The sequence below is a fragment of the Molothrus ater genome, chromosome 10 (genome assembly GCF_012460135.2).
Source record: "Molothrus ater isolate BHLD 08-10-18 breed brown headed cowbird chromosome 10, BPBGC_Mater_1.1, whole genome shotgun sequence".
Lineage (NCBI taxonomy): Eukaryota > Metazoa > Chordata > Aves > Passeriformes > Icteridae > Molothrus > Molothrus ater.
Window position 1 is genome coordinate 14,872,974 of NC_050487.2, and position 12,507 is coordinate 14,885,480.

At 51.0% G+C, this 12,507-nt stretch overlaps 1 protein-coding gene across 1 annotated transcript; it reads left to right on the top strand.

The window, feature by feature from the left end:
- The first annotated feature begins 908 nt into the window (after positions 1-908).
- Positions 909-12,202, top strand: CLDN1 (claudin 1). The gene is made up of 4 exons (XM_036389228.2): positions 909-1,168; positions 9,060-9,224; positions 9,689-9,773; positions 10,258-12,202. The coding sequence occupies exons 1-4, from the start codon at positions 946-948 to the stop codon at positions 10,418-10,420; spliced, it is 636 nt and encodes a 211-aa protein (XP_036245121.1). The 5' UTR covers positions 909-945; the 3' UTR covers positions 10,421-12,202.
- The last annotated feature ends 305 nt before the right edge of the window (positions 12,203-12,507 follow it).

Consider the following 12,507-nt stretch of genomic DNA (forward strand, 5'->3'; position numbering starts at 1 on the left):
GCTGGTTATCCCACGCGTGCTGCGTGTCCAGGAGCCAGGCAGCGAATCTGCCGGGGGAAATGTCCCCTGCCTTGCCTGGCGGCACTGAGCGGGGCTGGGACGGGGTCACACACACAGGACAGGTGGAACTGGCACAGCCCTGTCCCCACTCCCCTGCCCGCTGTGCTGGCTCCGGGAGGGAGACCCGGAGAGCCAAGTTTACAGCTCCAGCGGCTGAAGGACAGCGGCGGGCTGCCAGCCCCAAGGAAAGTACCCCCAGCTCGAGGAGGGGGCAGGCCAGGGCACAACTAGGGCACCCTTTCGAGGTGCCAAAACAGCCAGGGGTGCCAACGCAGCCGCCCTGTGGGGGACAGAAGGGATCATTCCTCCGTAGGAAGGGGCAGCGCGGTGCGGTGCGGGGCAGTGCGGTGCAGGGGGGGTCACCGGCGCTGAGGGAAGGGTCACTCCCTTGAGGGAGGGGTCACTCCCGGCCGCACCCGGGGCTGCGCGGCCCCCACAGAGCGGTGCGAGGCGGTGCGGTGCAGGGCGATGCGGGGGGTCACGGGCCCTGAGGGAGGGTCACTCCCGGCCGCGCCCGGTGCGGTGCGGGGTGGTGCGGGGGCTCAGGAGCGCTGAGGGAGGGTCACGGGCCCTGAAGGAGAGTCACTCCCGGCCGCGCCCGGTGCGGTGCGGGGTGGTGCGGGGGCTCAGCAGCGCTGAGGGAGGGTCACGGGCCCTGAGGGAGGGTCACTCCCCTGAGGGAGGGTCACTCCCGGCCGCGCCCGGGGCTGCGCGGCCCCCGCGGGGCGGGGCGGGGCCGGGGCGCGGCCGGCAGGGGGCGCGCTGGGCGCGGGTTCAAGAGGCGCGCGGGGCGGCGCGCGGGCGGCAGAGCAGCAGCGCAGCAGCGCAGCGCGCGGGGCAGAGCGGCGCGCGCCCTCCGTCTGTCCGTCCCCTCAGCCCGCAGACATGGCCAGCGGAGGGCTGCAGCTCCTGGGCTTCGTCATGGCCTTCCTCGGCTGGATCGGCATCATCATCAGCACCGCCATGCCCCAGTGGAAGATGGCATCCTACGCGGGGGACAACATCGTCACGGCCCAGGCGCTCTACGAGGGGCTGTGGATGTCGTGCGCCATGCAGAGCACGGGGCAGATCCAGTGCAAGGTGTACGACTCGCTGCTCAAGCTGGAAGGTAAGCTGGGGCTGGGAAGGTGCTGAAAGTGTCGAAGTGTCCGTCCCGTCGAGGCTGTCCCCTCCGCCTCGGCGCCTCTGGCTTCGGTCGGGGCGGAGGGGACCAGTCCCGCAGGGTCATTACCCGGTGTCGGTCGCGTCGAAGTTCAGGCTGAACTATTTGGACTGGGTTTGCCAGTCCTATTGCACGTCCAATGTCCCATCTCCGTCGTCATCCCTCGCCCCCGCCCGGGTGCCTGTCGCGTACGGGATGCCGCTGCTGTCGGGTCCCACGGTCTCTGTCCCGATGAATTTACTCAGCCTGTCCCTTCAGGGTTGAAGGTGCAGGTCCCCCATCTCTTTCATGACTCCTCATCCTGTCGGAGGTCGGATACGTGCCTCTTGGGGCTCCCCGGGAGAGGAGCGGGGGCGCTCCAGGGGCAGTGCTCGGGCAGGAGCGGGAGCTGCCCCGCATCCCCCTGCCCGCTGCCCGTCCCCCCAAAATGCCCCGGGGGGAGGAAGGGTGAGATTCTGTACGTGCGTTCCGGAAAGCGCCGTGTTTGCGAACAAGAGCTTTTGGCCGTGGAGGTCCAGCCCAGAGACTGGGCTGCCTTCGCTGGGCAGCAGCGCTCAGCAGCGTGGCCGGAGTGGGCTCTTGGAGCACGGGTCCCGTTTGCCTTTGGCTGTTTTGGTCTTTTGTTCTCTGAGAAAGTCGCTGCTGCTCCCGCGGGGCTTTTAAGCTGAGGGCTGGCAGGTGAGCTGGCCTCCTGCCCAGGTAGCACTGCCTGGAGCTTTTAGGCAGGCCAGTATGCCAAGATAATATTTGGATCTCTTATCTTGTCCTGGGATGGTGAAGCCATGGTGTGCAGGCAGGAGCTGCAGCCTGGCCGGCTGGGGGGGCATGGGGGTATCAGCCTGGCCCCCTGTGGGTCATTCGGGTGCTCAAGCCGAGCTGGAGCCTCAGAGAGGGCTGTTTCTAGAGCGCTGGGGCAGATAACTTAGGCTAAGACCGAAAGGGGTTAAATGTACTTTCTCAATATCCCTTGTCTCATCGCGAGTCCTGGAACACCCTCATCCCTCCCTAATTAATAAAATAATAATTGCCACTTTGGTCACCTTCTCTTTCCCAAAAGAATGAGCAGGCAGTTTCACGTAAACCGATGTCGGCGGGGAGTGTCCCCGAGTCCGATTGCCACCAGCCCTTCCCGTGTGTCACGCGGTGAAGCCGGAGCCACCTTCGCGGCCAGCCCACGTCTGTCTCTCCCGGCTGTTCCCTGCCCCAAAGCCCCGCAGGAGGTGCGGGTCGCGCCCATCGGGAGCGCTTCGCACCCACTCGGCACTCGCAGGGTGCGGGGCTGTGCTGATCGGGGCAGGGCTGGGCGCGCAGTCCGGACTGCTCGGGGTGCTAATTATGTGTCAGCTCAGCCTCAATCCTCTTATCTCTCACTGGGGGTGGGGGGCGAAGATGCCAGCAGTGGCTGAGGAATCTCCATCCACCCCCCTGGATGGCTTGCGAAAGGTAACCTTGCCTCGGGGGCTGTGTGCAGCCCATTGTGCTGTAAATGGAGCCCGCCTTGAACAGGCTCCCCAAAACCTGCCCCAGGCCCTCCTGACCTGGCCATTCATGGCCGAGCACCGAAACTAGCTGCTCCCCTCACCTTTGTCCGGCCAAGAATGCGGGCCCTTCTCTTCCAGGGGAGGGAGTGACAGGGACCGAGGCTGAGCTTGTGGCGACCTTGTATGTTCTCGCCGAGCTCTGCAGGACGGTGTGCCTGAGAATTCTCAAATAACAGGGAGATCACAGGGTGTGTTATCTTCACGAGGAAAATCAGAGGGCTGGCAAAAGGGCTCCTCGTTCTTGTGCTCCCTCAGCTTGCTTAGGCTGTGCCTTTCCCGCTTTTAGGCAGATCATGCCTAGGGACATACACCTTATCTTTCGTTTTCCCTCCTGGTGTCCCTTCAAGGTCTTGCAGTCACACAGGCCTGGGTTGGGACCAGCAGCTCTGGTTTGAGTGGAGGTGCCAAAACAAAAACCAAAACCAACCCCCCCCCCCAACCATTTATACCCCCTCAACAGCCACACCCCGGGACAGGTGCCGTGGAGAGCTCCCTTACTGCATTCATCTGTGTCCTGGTGAAGGTGGCACAGCTGTGTGGGCAGAACTTCTGCCTGGCCGTGCTTTCTTGCCGGGGCTTCATCTGCCCCAGGTGCTCTGAGCCACATGTCAGAGCCACATGCACTGATGGGAGAGGCTCAGGTCTGTAATTACTTTGTCCCTGTAGAAAGGACTGAACCTTCTTGCACCTGCAGTAACTCGTGTTTGTGGGAATGCTGGAAGGCTTTGCCAGCAAGTTTTGGAACATCTGGCAGCTGTTGCTATTCCTGTGGATGTGTCGGTGTTCGGCTGCAAGGCAGAGATGGGGTTGGCACAAGCTGATGAGCACCATTAGCCAGCCGAGGGGCCTCCAGCCTCCCGTGTGGGCACGCTGCTGGAGTGCACCCGTGCTGGCACTTCTCCCGCAGCTGTGTTCAGCTGAGGGCTTATGTCACTGCTCCTATTCAGGCGACAGAAAGGCTGCGTTTTGCTGGCTTACGTGAAAAGCAGTGCGTGGCCACACGCAGACATAGAGGCAACAAATGCCACCCTTGCAACAAGGCTTTGTTGCACAGCCTCAGCATTGTTCTTGTGGCCCTCCAGCATGGTCCATGGAGCTTAGCCCAGCTTTGTGCTCCTCGGGGTCTCAGGGGGATGGTCCCAGACACGAGGGAGTAGGGCTCCTGGTACCTGTCTCTGAAAGTTTCCAGCCCCACCTAACCACATTCTCCTGTTCAGGACAGATGTTGTTCTGGATCCTGTCTAGGCTGTTTTAGTTGAAGATACTCATCGACCTGTTTGATTTTGCTGGGAGAGGTTCTGTGTTTGAGACAAGCTGAGACTCATCTATCACTTCATCACCAAACCTAGTACATCCACAATGAGCCTTTGTGCCCTAGCCCAGAAAATAAACAAGGTTTTGAATGCCCTCTGGGTCAAGCAACATGGCTGAAATTTGAAATCTTCCCTCCTACACCTTTACCACCCTGGCTGAGCCTGTTCCAGGAGCTGGGGAAGAGAATGGGTGGGGGGAAGGAACGGTTCATGCTCAGGTTACTGCTGCTCAGTTCTGGTGGTAGGGGAGTTGGGATGGTGGCCCAGGGACAGACAAAGCATGAGGGACATGTGTCCAATTCTCCATCTTTAGATCTTGATTAAACAGGTAGAACCTGCTGGTATCTGTGCTTTCCTGTGGGTTAAGGGTTAATTTGCTACTGTGTTTCTCAATCCTTGTTCCTTCCTGATGAAAAATTGTGATTAAGTGATAAAACAGTCTCATTTGTGCCGGCTTTGAGAAGGTAGAGGGTTACTTGGAATGCCACCGAGGCTGTTCCTGTGCAGGGCCCTGGTGTGTCTGCAGGAGGGGATGGATGGAGTCTGTCGCAATAGACTGGCTTTATTGCTCTACAGGCAGTTTCTAAGCAGCTTTTAGTAGCTGGTAGTTACTATGTGTTACTAAATCTCTTGGTGAGGGAACTTCCAGGCTTTGTGGGAAAACAGGCTGCCCAGGTCTCCTCTGACCAGGAATCTGGAAGTGGTGGTATGATGCTTGTCTTACCAATCTTTATTTGTCAGTGAGGGTAGGAGGGCATCGAACCTTACTTGCTTTCAAATATGCAGAGTACAAGGCCACTGTTACCTACTGAACTCGCCTCTTGTGCACTGGACATGCCAGTAGGGAGTTCCTAACCTTCCCATTTTGTAAAAAAAACAGAGTCCCTGTCCTGCCTGGATACCTCGGTATGGTCATTTAGACTTGTAGGGAAGGTGCTTTGAAAGTGTCCAGACTGGAGTCTGCTGCTGGGTATGCAAGGTGGGCCTTTGCAGGGTCTGGTAAGGGGGTTGAAAGCCTCCAAGCTATTAGCAGTTTTTGAGAAAAACTTCAAAGTGAGAGGGATGTTTGCTGGCCACCTCTGAAGCTTGCTCAGATCTTCAGTCCCCTGTCTACTAACCAAAAGTAACTTTCACATGCTGGCAGGGCAGACCTGCAGGATCTCAGCTCTCGCTCCTTCCAGGGAATCCAGCTTTCATGGAATCCCGGTGGAAAGGCTTTGAAGGCTGCTGGCTTCTCTCGCAGGTGGGCAGTGGAACATGCTTCCTGTACTGCAGGGCTGCTTGTAACTCCTGGGGAACTTCCCTCATAAGGACTGGAGGGAACTGCAAAGCATCTGTTTCACCTGTATTTTGTCATCAGTTAGTTGGATGAAGGCCCATGGGAAGGGAAGGAAAAGTCCTTATTTTAAATTAAGGCAGTTGATGAGCATCCATATCAGAGAATCTGCACACAAAGCCATTACAGCAATTTTGCCTTACAAACAGGCATTACAAAAATCCCATGGCACTTTTCCAACAGCTTTTCTGTAATATAAATGACATAAACAGATTGAATAAGGAAATGGGATGATAGAGAAAACCTTCAAACATCTGCAGGTGAAGTGCTGAAGTATTTTTTTATATAACTAAGCAGTTACCAGCAATTACTTCTGTCTCAGTTAATGATAGTTGTGGGAAGGAAAGCATATTACTTAGGCCTCAGATAAACTGAATAAGGTTGTTTGTGTTCAAAACCACTAACAATAATTCTGAATGGTTTGTTAGTATTTTTTTAAAAGATGTGGGGTTTATTCTGTGAAACAGGTGTGAGCTGCAGATGCATGTTTGTGGACTTTGGGGTTTATTTATGCCCTGTAGAATGCACATTTGTTATTAATTGTCATGAGGCATTTTAAGCCTCTGTTTTTCAGTTCTTGCTGCTTTGTTGCTACAGGGTTTTCAGACCATGTCTCTCATTGCTAACCAGCAATCAAAAGGCTTGGCTTCAGAGTGAATACTGGTTTGTATTGACAAAATACTGTTGCCATCTGACAGCTCTTGTTTGGTGCCAGGCCACTTTGTCTCACCTTGTATAGGACTGTTTTTTCCCCAAGGGCTCCCAAGACTGCCTGGGTTTTCCTGTTCCTGTTGGTGAGACAGTTGCAGCAGCAAGGAGTGTGGGGGAAATCCTGTTTTCCCTCTAATATGGTAGAAGTTGTAAAGTTAAATTGCAGTGGATTACTTCTACTTGCTGTCAGCAGCCTGTCCTGTTTAGCAGGTTGAGACAATATTGTACTTGTATAATTTTGGATTTTTAAAGCATCTGGAAAAGCCCGTGTGAACAACAGAACTATTATTAAAGTAGCTTTCTCAGCCCCTGGATGTGCAGCTTCCATTGACAGCGTGTCTGTTAATGTGTAGTTACTAACTGGTAGCTTGTATGATGATTAACTGTGGCCAGTGCACTGCACACATTGCAAAAGTGATTGGAGGACAAAAGCCCTGCCTCCCAGGCTGTGCTGGGAGCACAGGGCAGGTGGAGGATGGTTGGCTAACACAGCCATGTCACATTTCAGCTTCTTGGGACAAAGGAACAGAATGTTCTGCAAGGGCAGAACCTGTTCTGCTGTCCCACTGCAAGTTTCCTCCATGTTTCTGTCCCTTTGTGAGCCATGCATGAGGAGGGGGCGAGGGCACCAGGAGTTGTCCCAGCAGCATCTGCTGAGAGTGGGCAGCCCTGGGGAATGCTCACAATGCTGTATTTTGTTCAGCTGCTTCTGCAAAGCTGTCGTGGCATGCATCCAGTTAATACTTATACATATTGAGATTTTGGTGTGTTTCATAGTTGGATTTTTAGAGGTCATAGAAACCTTTTCCAGCATTTTCCTGTGTTGGTCCCTTGGCACTGTGTGTGAAGGTGAAATGTTTTTTTCCACCCTTATGACTGTTTTTCTAGTTTTTAGAGATAGCATTGCCTATTTTGAGCCTCATGAAAGAACTCTTCCAAAACCCTCTCCTATAAAGTAATTTCTTCTGCAGCAAGACTGAGCCAAACTTCTTGTAGTCTTGATAAAACAGGTTTGGTACCTCTGCAGAACATAGGGTTTCCCATGCCTAGTACAAACTGGTACTCAGCCATAGGCCTCTCCAGAGCTTCTGCTGTGGGGCACAATTTAGCCTTAAATGTATGGCAGCTGAATTGGTTGCCTGTCAGCTGAAGCCTTTCTGAACGCTGGCATCACTTTTGTAAGGTAGAAATTACTTTTGGAGTGTAATCTCTGACACTGGAGATAAATCAATTAAAAACGAGTTTGGATAGTGCAGTGGTGATTTATGTTAAAGTGACAACTGGCTTTGTTAATGGGTTTCTGTACATGCAGCAGATGGGCTTAGATTAACACATGGGTGGTGCAGAGGTGTGTCACCTTCCCCTTTGAAGGAAGTGAGTGATGATATTAGCCAAGCTGATTGAGGAATTTTTCCCAAGAAAGCCAACACTCATGAAAGTGTGTTCCTTCCTGTTCCTCCGATGGTCTTTTTGTTGTGTTGTTTGTAACTGGTTTCATAATGTGTTTACAGAACAATTAGGTTGTGTGTAAAGGGGCAGATCCAGATCTGTTTTAGAGCAGAGTTAGAGTCTGGCGTTGGTATGGGTCACAGGAGTTTTCTGCACCAGCAGCTCTGTGGGACCAAGTGTAGTAAAGAAGCTGCAGAGGATGGCTGTGGGGCTTTGCTCTCCTCCTGGCCAGGTCTGAGCTCTGAGTTTCAGACTGGGCCACAGAGCCCATTGTTGGGGCAGGGACTCAGATGGGCTCACCATGCCAGCCCTGACTGAGTGTGCAGGTGCTCTCTTGAAGGCTTAAATCTTGCAGTTCAAGCCTGAAATGCTGTGCAGAGCTCTACCAGGATGCAGTCAGGGTGTTTTGAGGGGTGAGCTTCAGATCTGAGATTCTGTGTCAGGGAACACCCGTGCCTTGGTAACAGCATGCTCCTTGGAGCTTATTCATTTTATTAACTAGCCCTGTTTGTTCTCAGGGCTTTACAGGCCTGTGTATGAAAATTCATTCTGTTCAAACAAACTTGATTTGCCAGACAATGAAGCTCAGGCTCTTATTTCACTGCTAGTCAGGTGTTTTGTCACCTGAGGGGTTTTTTTAGTAATGACTTGATTTACATTACTACTTTTCTTTAGTATCAAGAAAATCTTAAATTCAGTAGCTCCCATTCACAGGATTAGTGTGTCTTCATGCCTTCAGATGACTCCATTTAAAAACCAAATCCCGAGGTACATCAAGTCTGTCTGCTGAGAACTCACTATGAGAGGCATCACCCCATGTTCCAACTCTTCAAAAGCACAAGAAGCTCTTAAAGCATTTAAGCATCTTTGAGCCAATTAGGTTAAATATTTTATGTAGAAAACAAGGTATTTTTCAATTGTCTGGGAAAGTCCTATTTCTTTTGCCATTGTATTTTTGTACCCTCTGGGACTCAAACTGAGAATGTAGCACAAAAAACATCTGAATCAGCACTGAGTTATTTGTATAAAAGACAGGTTTTGGAAGTGTGGAGCAGTAAATGGCCTTGCTGTCTGCTGTGGCACTATTCATATGTATGTCACTATTCATATTAAAACATGTGCTTAAGTACTTTGTCAAGGTAGAACCTAAATCTGAATACTTCTTTTGATAAACAGATATGCCCTTCCAATTGGGATTCAAATGATCAAGGAACAAAAGATGTCTGAGGGCAATTCCCAGGTCATTTCCTGCAAAAGGCCGCTGCATGCCCTTGTTTGCCTTGCATTTTAGAAGAGGCAGAGAGCCCTCTGATCCTGATGCATGGCAACCTTGAGACTAAAGCTGAGAAGGCATTTCTTGCTTGGCTGTATCCTGTGTATTAGGGAGCAGGAATATTTAGATAGAAGATTATTGAGTCCAGTAATTTGAATTTTGATTTGTATCTTGAGTTTACTTTGTGGGTAACTCAAATCCTGTTGTCTTCCAGGCAGTCTGCAGGCCACAAGGGCTTTGATGGTGGCTTCAATACTCCTGGGGCTCGTTGGAATGTTTGTTGCTGTGACAGGCATGAAATGCATGAAGTGCATGGAAGATGACCAGGTGAAGAAGATGAGGATGGCTGTCTTCGGTGGGGTGATCTTCATCATTTCAGGTTGGTAACATACAGATGTGTTGAGTGTTGAATGTGCTGTTTCCTAGGTGGCATATATCCTGTGCAGGATGTGGGAGGGCTTGATGTGTTGCTCCAAGCGTATTTTGGTCTGGCAACTCCTTAGAGGACTTGGGTTCAGGCTACCTGAGGCACTTTGGTACTGGCATTACAACCTCCATATGGACTTCATGCTGTCCATATCTGTTGGCAGAGCTGAGTTTGACCCTGCTTCAGTGAGAAAAGGCTGTCAGCAGAGCAGTCCTGCCTTTGCTGCAGTGTAACTGTGGGAAGCCTCAAATCTGTTCTTCTCTCCCAACCAGCACTAAATGGAACAGCTCAGAACTTCCAGGGTAGCAGCAGCTCAGCTTTACTCCAGATGCTGATTCTGCTGCATCCTTATTTTTGCAGTGATTTTGCTGATTGTTTTTTCTTAAGCCATGACATGATGTTCTGTTTGTGTGCAGGTCTGGCAGCGCTGGTGGCCACCTCGTGGTATGGCAACAGAGTGGCTCGGGCCTTCTATGACCCTTTCACCCCTGTCAACACCAGGTACTGACCCATTTGGTGTAACACACTATAGTTTAGCATGACAAGTACTCACAGGGCTTAGGTTTGGGTAGCAGTCACTCAAAACAAAGAAAGGAATTTTCTGAACTAGCTGGGCTGCCTTCAGGCTGTACAGAAAGAGCTGGGACCAGATCTCATTCTCCATGTGGCTCTTAGGTCTTGGCTTTAAGGTAACATCACTGCCAGAGACCTCACAGCTGGACTTCTGTGATTTTTCCCCCACTAGGTGCTAAAGGGCTGGTTTGCACAGTGCTTGGCCTGTAGCTGTTGAGGGTGACCCAAAATACTGGAGAAACCCAGCACTTAGCTTTGAGGGTCAACAAAGCCTGACTGCTCCAAGCTGCTGCCTTATAGGAAACCACATCCATCCCAGTTTCTGCTTCCTCCTGCTATGTGTGAATGTATAACTGCAAGTAATACCTTGGGATTACAGTGATTCTCACTTTCTCCCTTCTTTCTTCTCCAGATTTGAGTTTGGGTCAGCTCTTTTTATTGGCTGGGCAGCTTCATCTCTGGCCATACTGGGGGGATCCTTCCTCTGCTGCTCCTGTCCACGGAGAGAAACTTCATATCCCCCCACCCGAGGCTACCCAAAAAATGCCTCCTCCACAGGGAAGGATTATGTATAATGAAACAAAGAAGAGGAGCCACCAGCACTGGTAGTGAAAGCATTTTGGAGAGGACACTACAATGCCACTGTCTTGAGCAGAGTCCAGGCTCTAGGTTCTGCCTTCCTCTTCTCCCAAAAATGTGTATATTTTTGTAATCTCCTCTTTGCTACTGGACGTAACTTCTCCTTTCTCTCCCAGCCCGTGGAGGAAGGCTAGCCTAGATTCATAGGTATTGCCACTGGAAAGATGAAACCTCCAAGCTTGGGTTAAGTTTAGTATTTGGGAGTAAAAGGGAAAATGATACTGTTTTTATAGACGGATGTTGGTGCTTTTTTTAGTTGGTTGTTTTTATTTTTTTTAAATAGATGGTAACAATTCAGTCCCATATCCCATTAAGTTAGAGCCCAGTGTGGTGTGTGTAGAAATTAAAGGAACATATATTATATACAGAATGATGAAACCAATAGCTTAAGGGGAAACATAATTTTGGGGAAAAGGCTTTACATGTAAGAATGTTTGGAGATGTAAAATGCTCTTGTACTGTCTTATTGGCATCATCTTCAGCACCCTCCTTTCCATGCAGACAAAGGGTCAGAAACAAATTGCTGTGGCTTAAGTGGAAATCCACACTGTCCGTGCACATGCTGTTGGCTAATGGAAGATGCAGTGTAAGGTAGAGACCACAGAAGTTACCAGACTCCCAAAGCATCTGCAGGTTTCCCTGGTGCCAGGGAAGAGCTCAAGGAAAAGGATTGCCTTCTGTTTTCACTGTGTGTCTATGGTGAGGCTGTGGCTGTTCCTGAGACACTGAGTGCTGCCAGTGATTGTTTCTCCATGTTCCCACCCCGGCAGCTGAGCTTGAAGCTTTATCCCTGTGTGTGTTACAGGTCACCTTTCACACTCTCCTTTTCCTCTAGGCTTTCTCTTTTGGGCTTAGTTTCCCAATCTCTGTTTGCCTGATGCAGCTAGCTGTGTTAAACCAAACTGAATGCACTGCCACTCCCTGATGTTTCCCCAAGGATACCTCACACACTGCCATTCCATCCTGTCTATTTCTTGTAAACACTTCCAGTGATGATATGAAGGCAAATTCCAAGAAAACTGACCCAAAGGTTATGGCATTTGCTTGTAATCCAGGTTCACCAAAGAGGAAGAAACAACCATTTTAAAGAGATAGCCATTCTTGCATATTAAATCATGTCTAAAAAAATAATAATGCTGTTCATCAAAGGTTCCCACCCCTTCCCCTGAAACACCCACTCAGTCACTTGGTGTTGGCTGACACTGGGAGTTAAGTCTTGTGATTCCTAGAGGGATGGTGCCACTTCTCCAAAGCTCCAGAAGGAAACTGGTGCTTCTGACCAGGCTTTATAATTGTGTATATGTTCAGAGGCATCAGATCTCCTGATTTCCTTCCGTAGACAGGGAGAGCCTCTGGCTGAGCTGTGTACCACGTTGGTGGTCTGTACAAGCCTTGTACCTCTGTACCTGACTCCTGCAGCATAAAGTTACTAAAAGAAACCAACCAGAGCATTTGCTTCAGGCTTGAGTTGCTGTTGGCCTGTACTTGGAGCTGGGCCATGTGGCTTCCCCTTCTCCATGGGGAATTGCCTGTGCACAGCAGCTGCCTTGGGAGACCTCTTGTCTGGGGAGGTGGCAGCTCAGGTCACATTAAAGAGCTGCTGAAGTCTGTGCTTTTGTATTTGCATTAACCCTGAGCCAGGGAGCAGATGCTTGTACTGGGAACTTGTACAAAGTGTTTAAACAATTTCAATAAATGGACTTTTTTAAGGAAAATCAGACTATTACTTCATTTCTTGTTTTTGAGCAGAACTTGGAACAGTGCACATGGAAGTGAAAAGTGGGACTTGGGCTTTTGGGAGCCTGCCTGCCAGGATGGAGCTTGTTTAGCTGTGTGTATCTACAGCAGACTTAGGTGGGGACAGATCTTCTGCAGTGAGTCAGGCAGTTGTGGCCTCTGGCAGAAACTCACCCAGTAATTGCTCCGATTGCAGCCCAGGAACCAGAAGGTCTGCTCTGCTCCTCGGCAAGGCAGGCTGCACCCTGGGTGGAGCAGGAAGGGGCAGGGGGAAGGCAGACTGTCC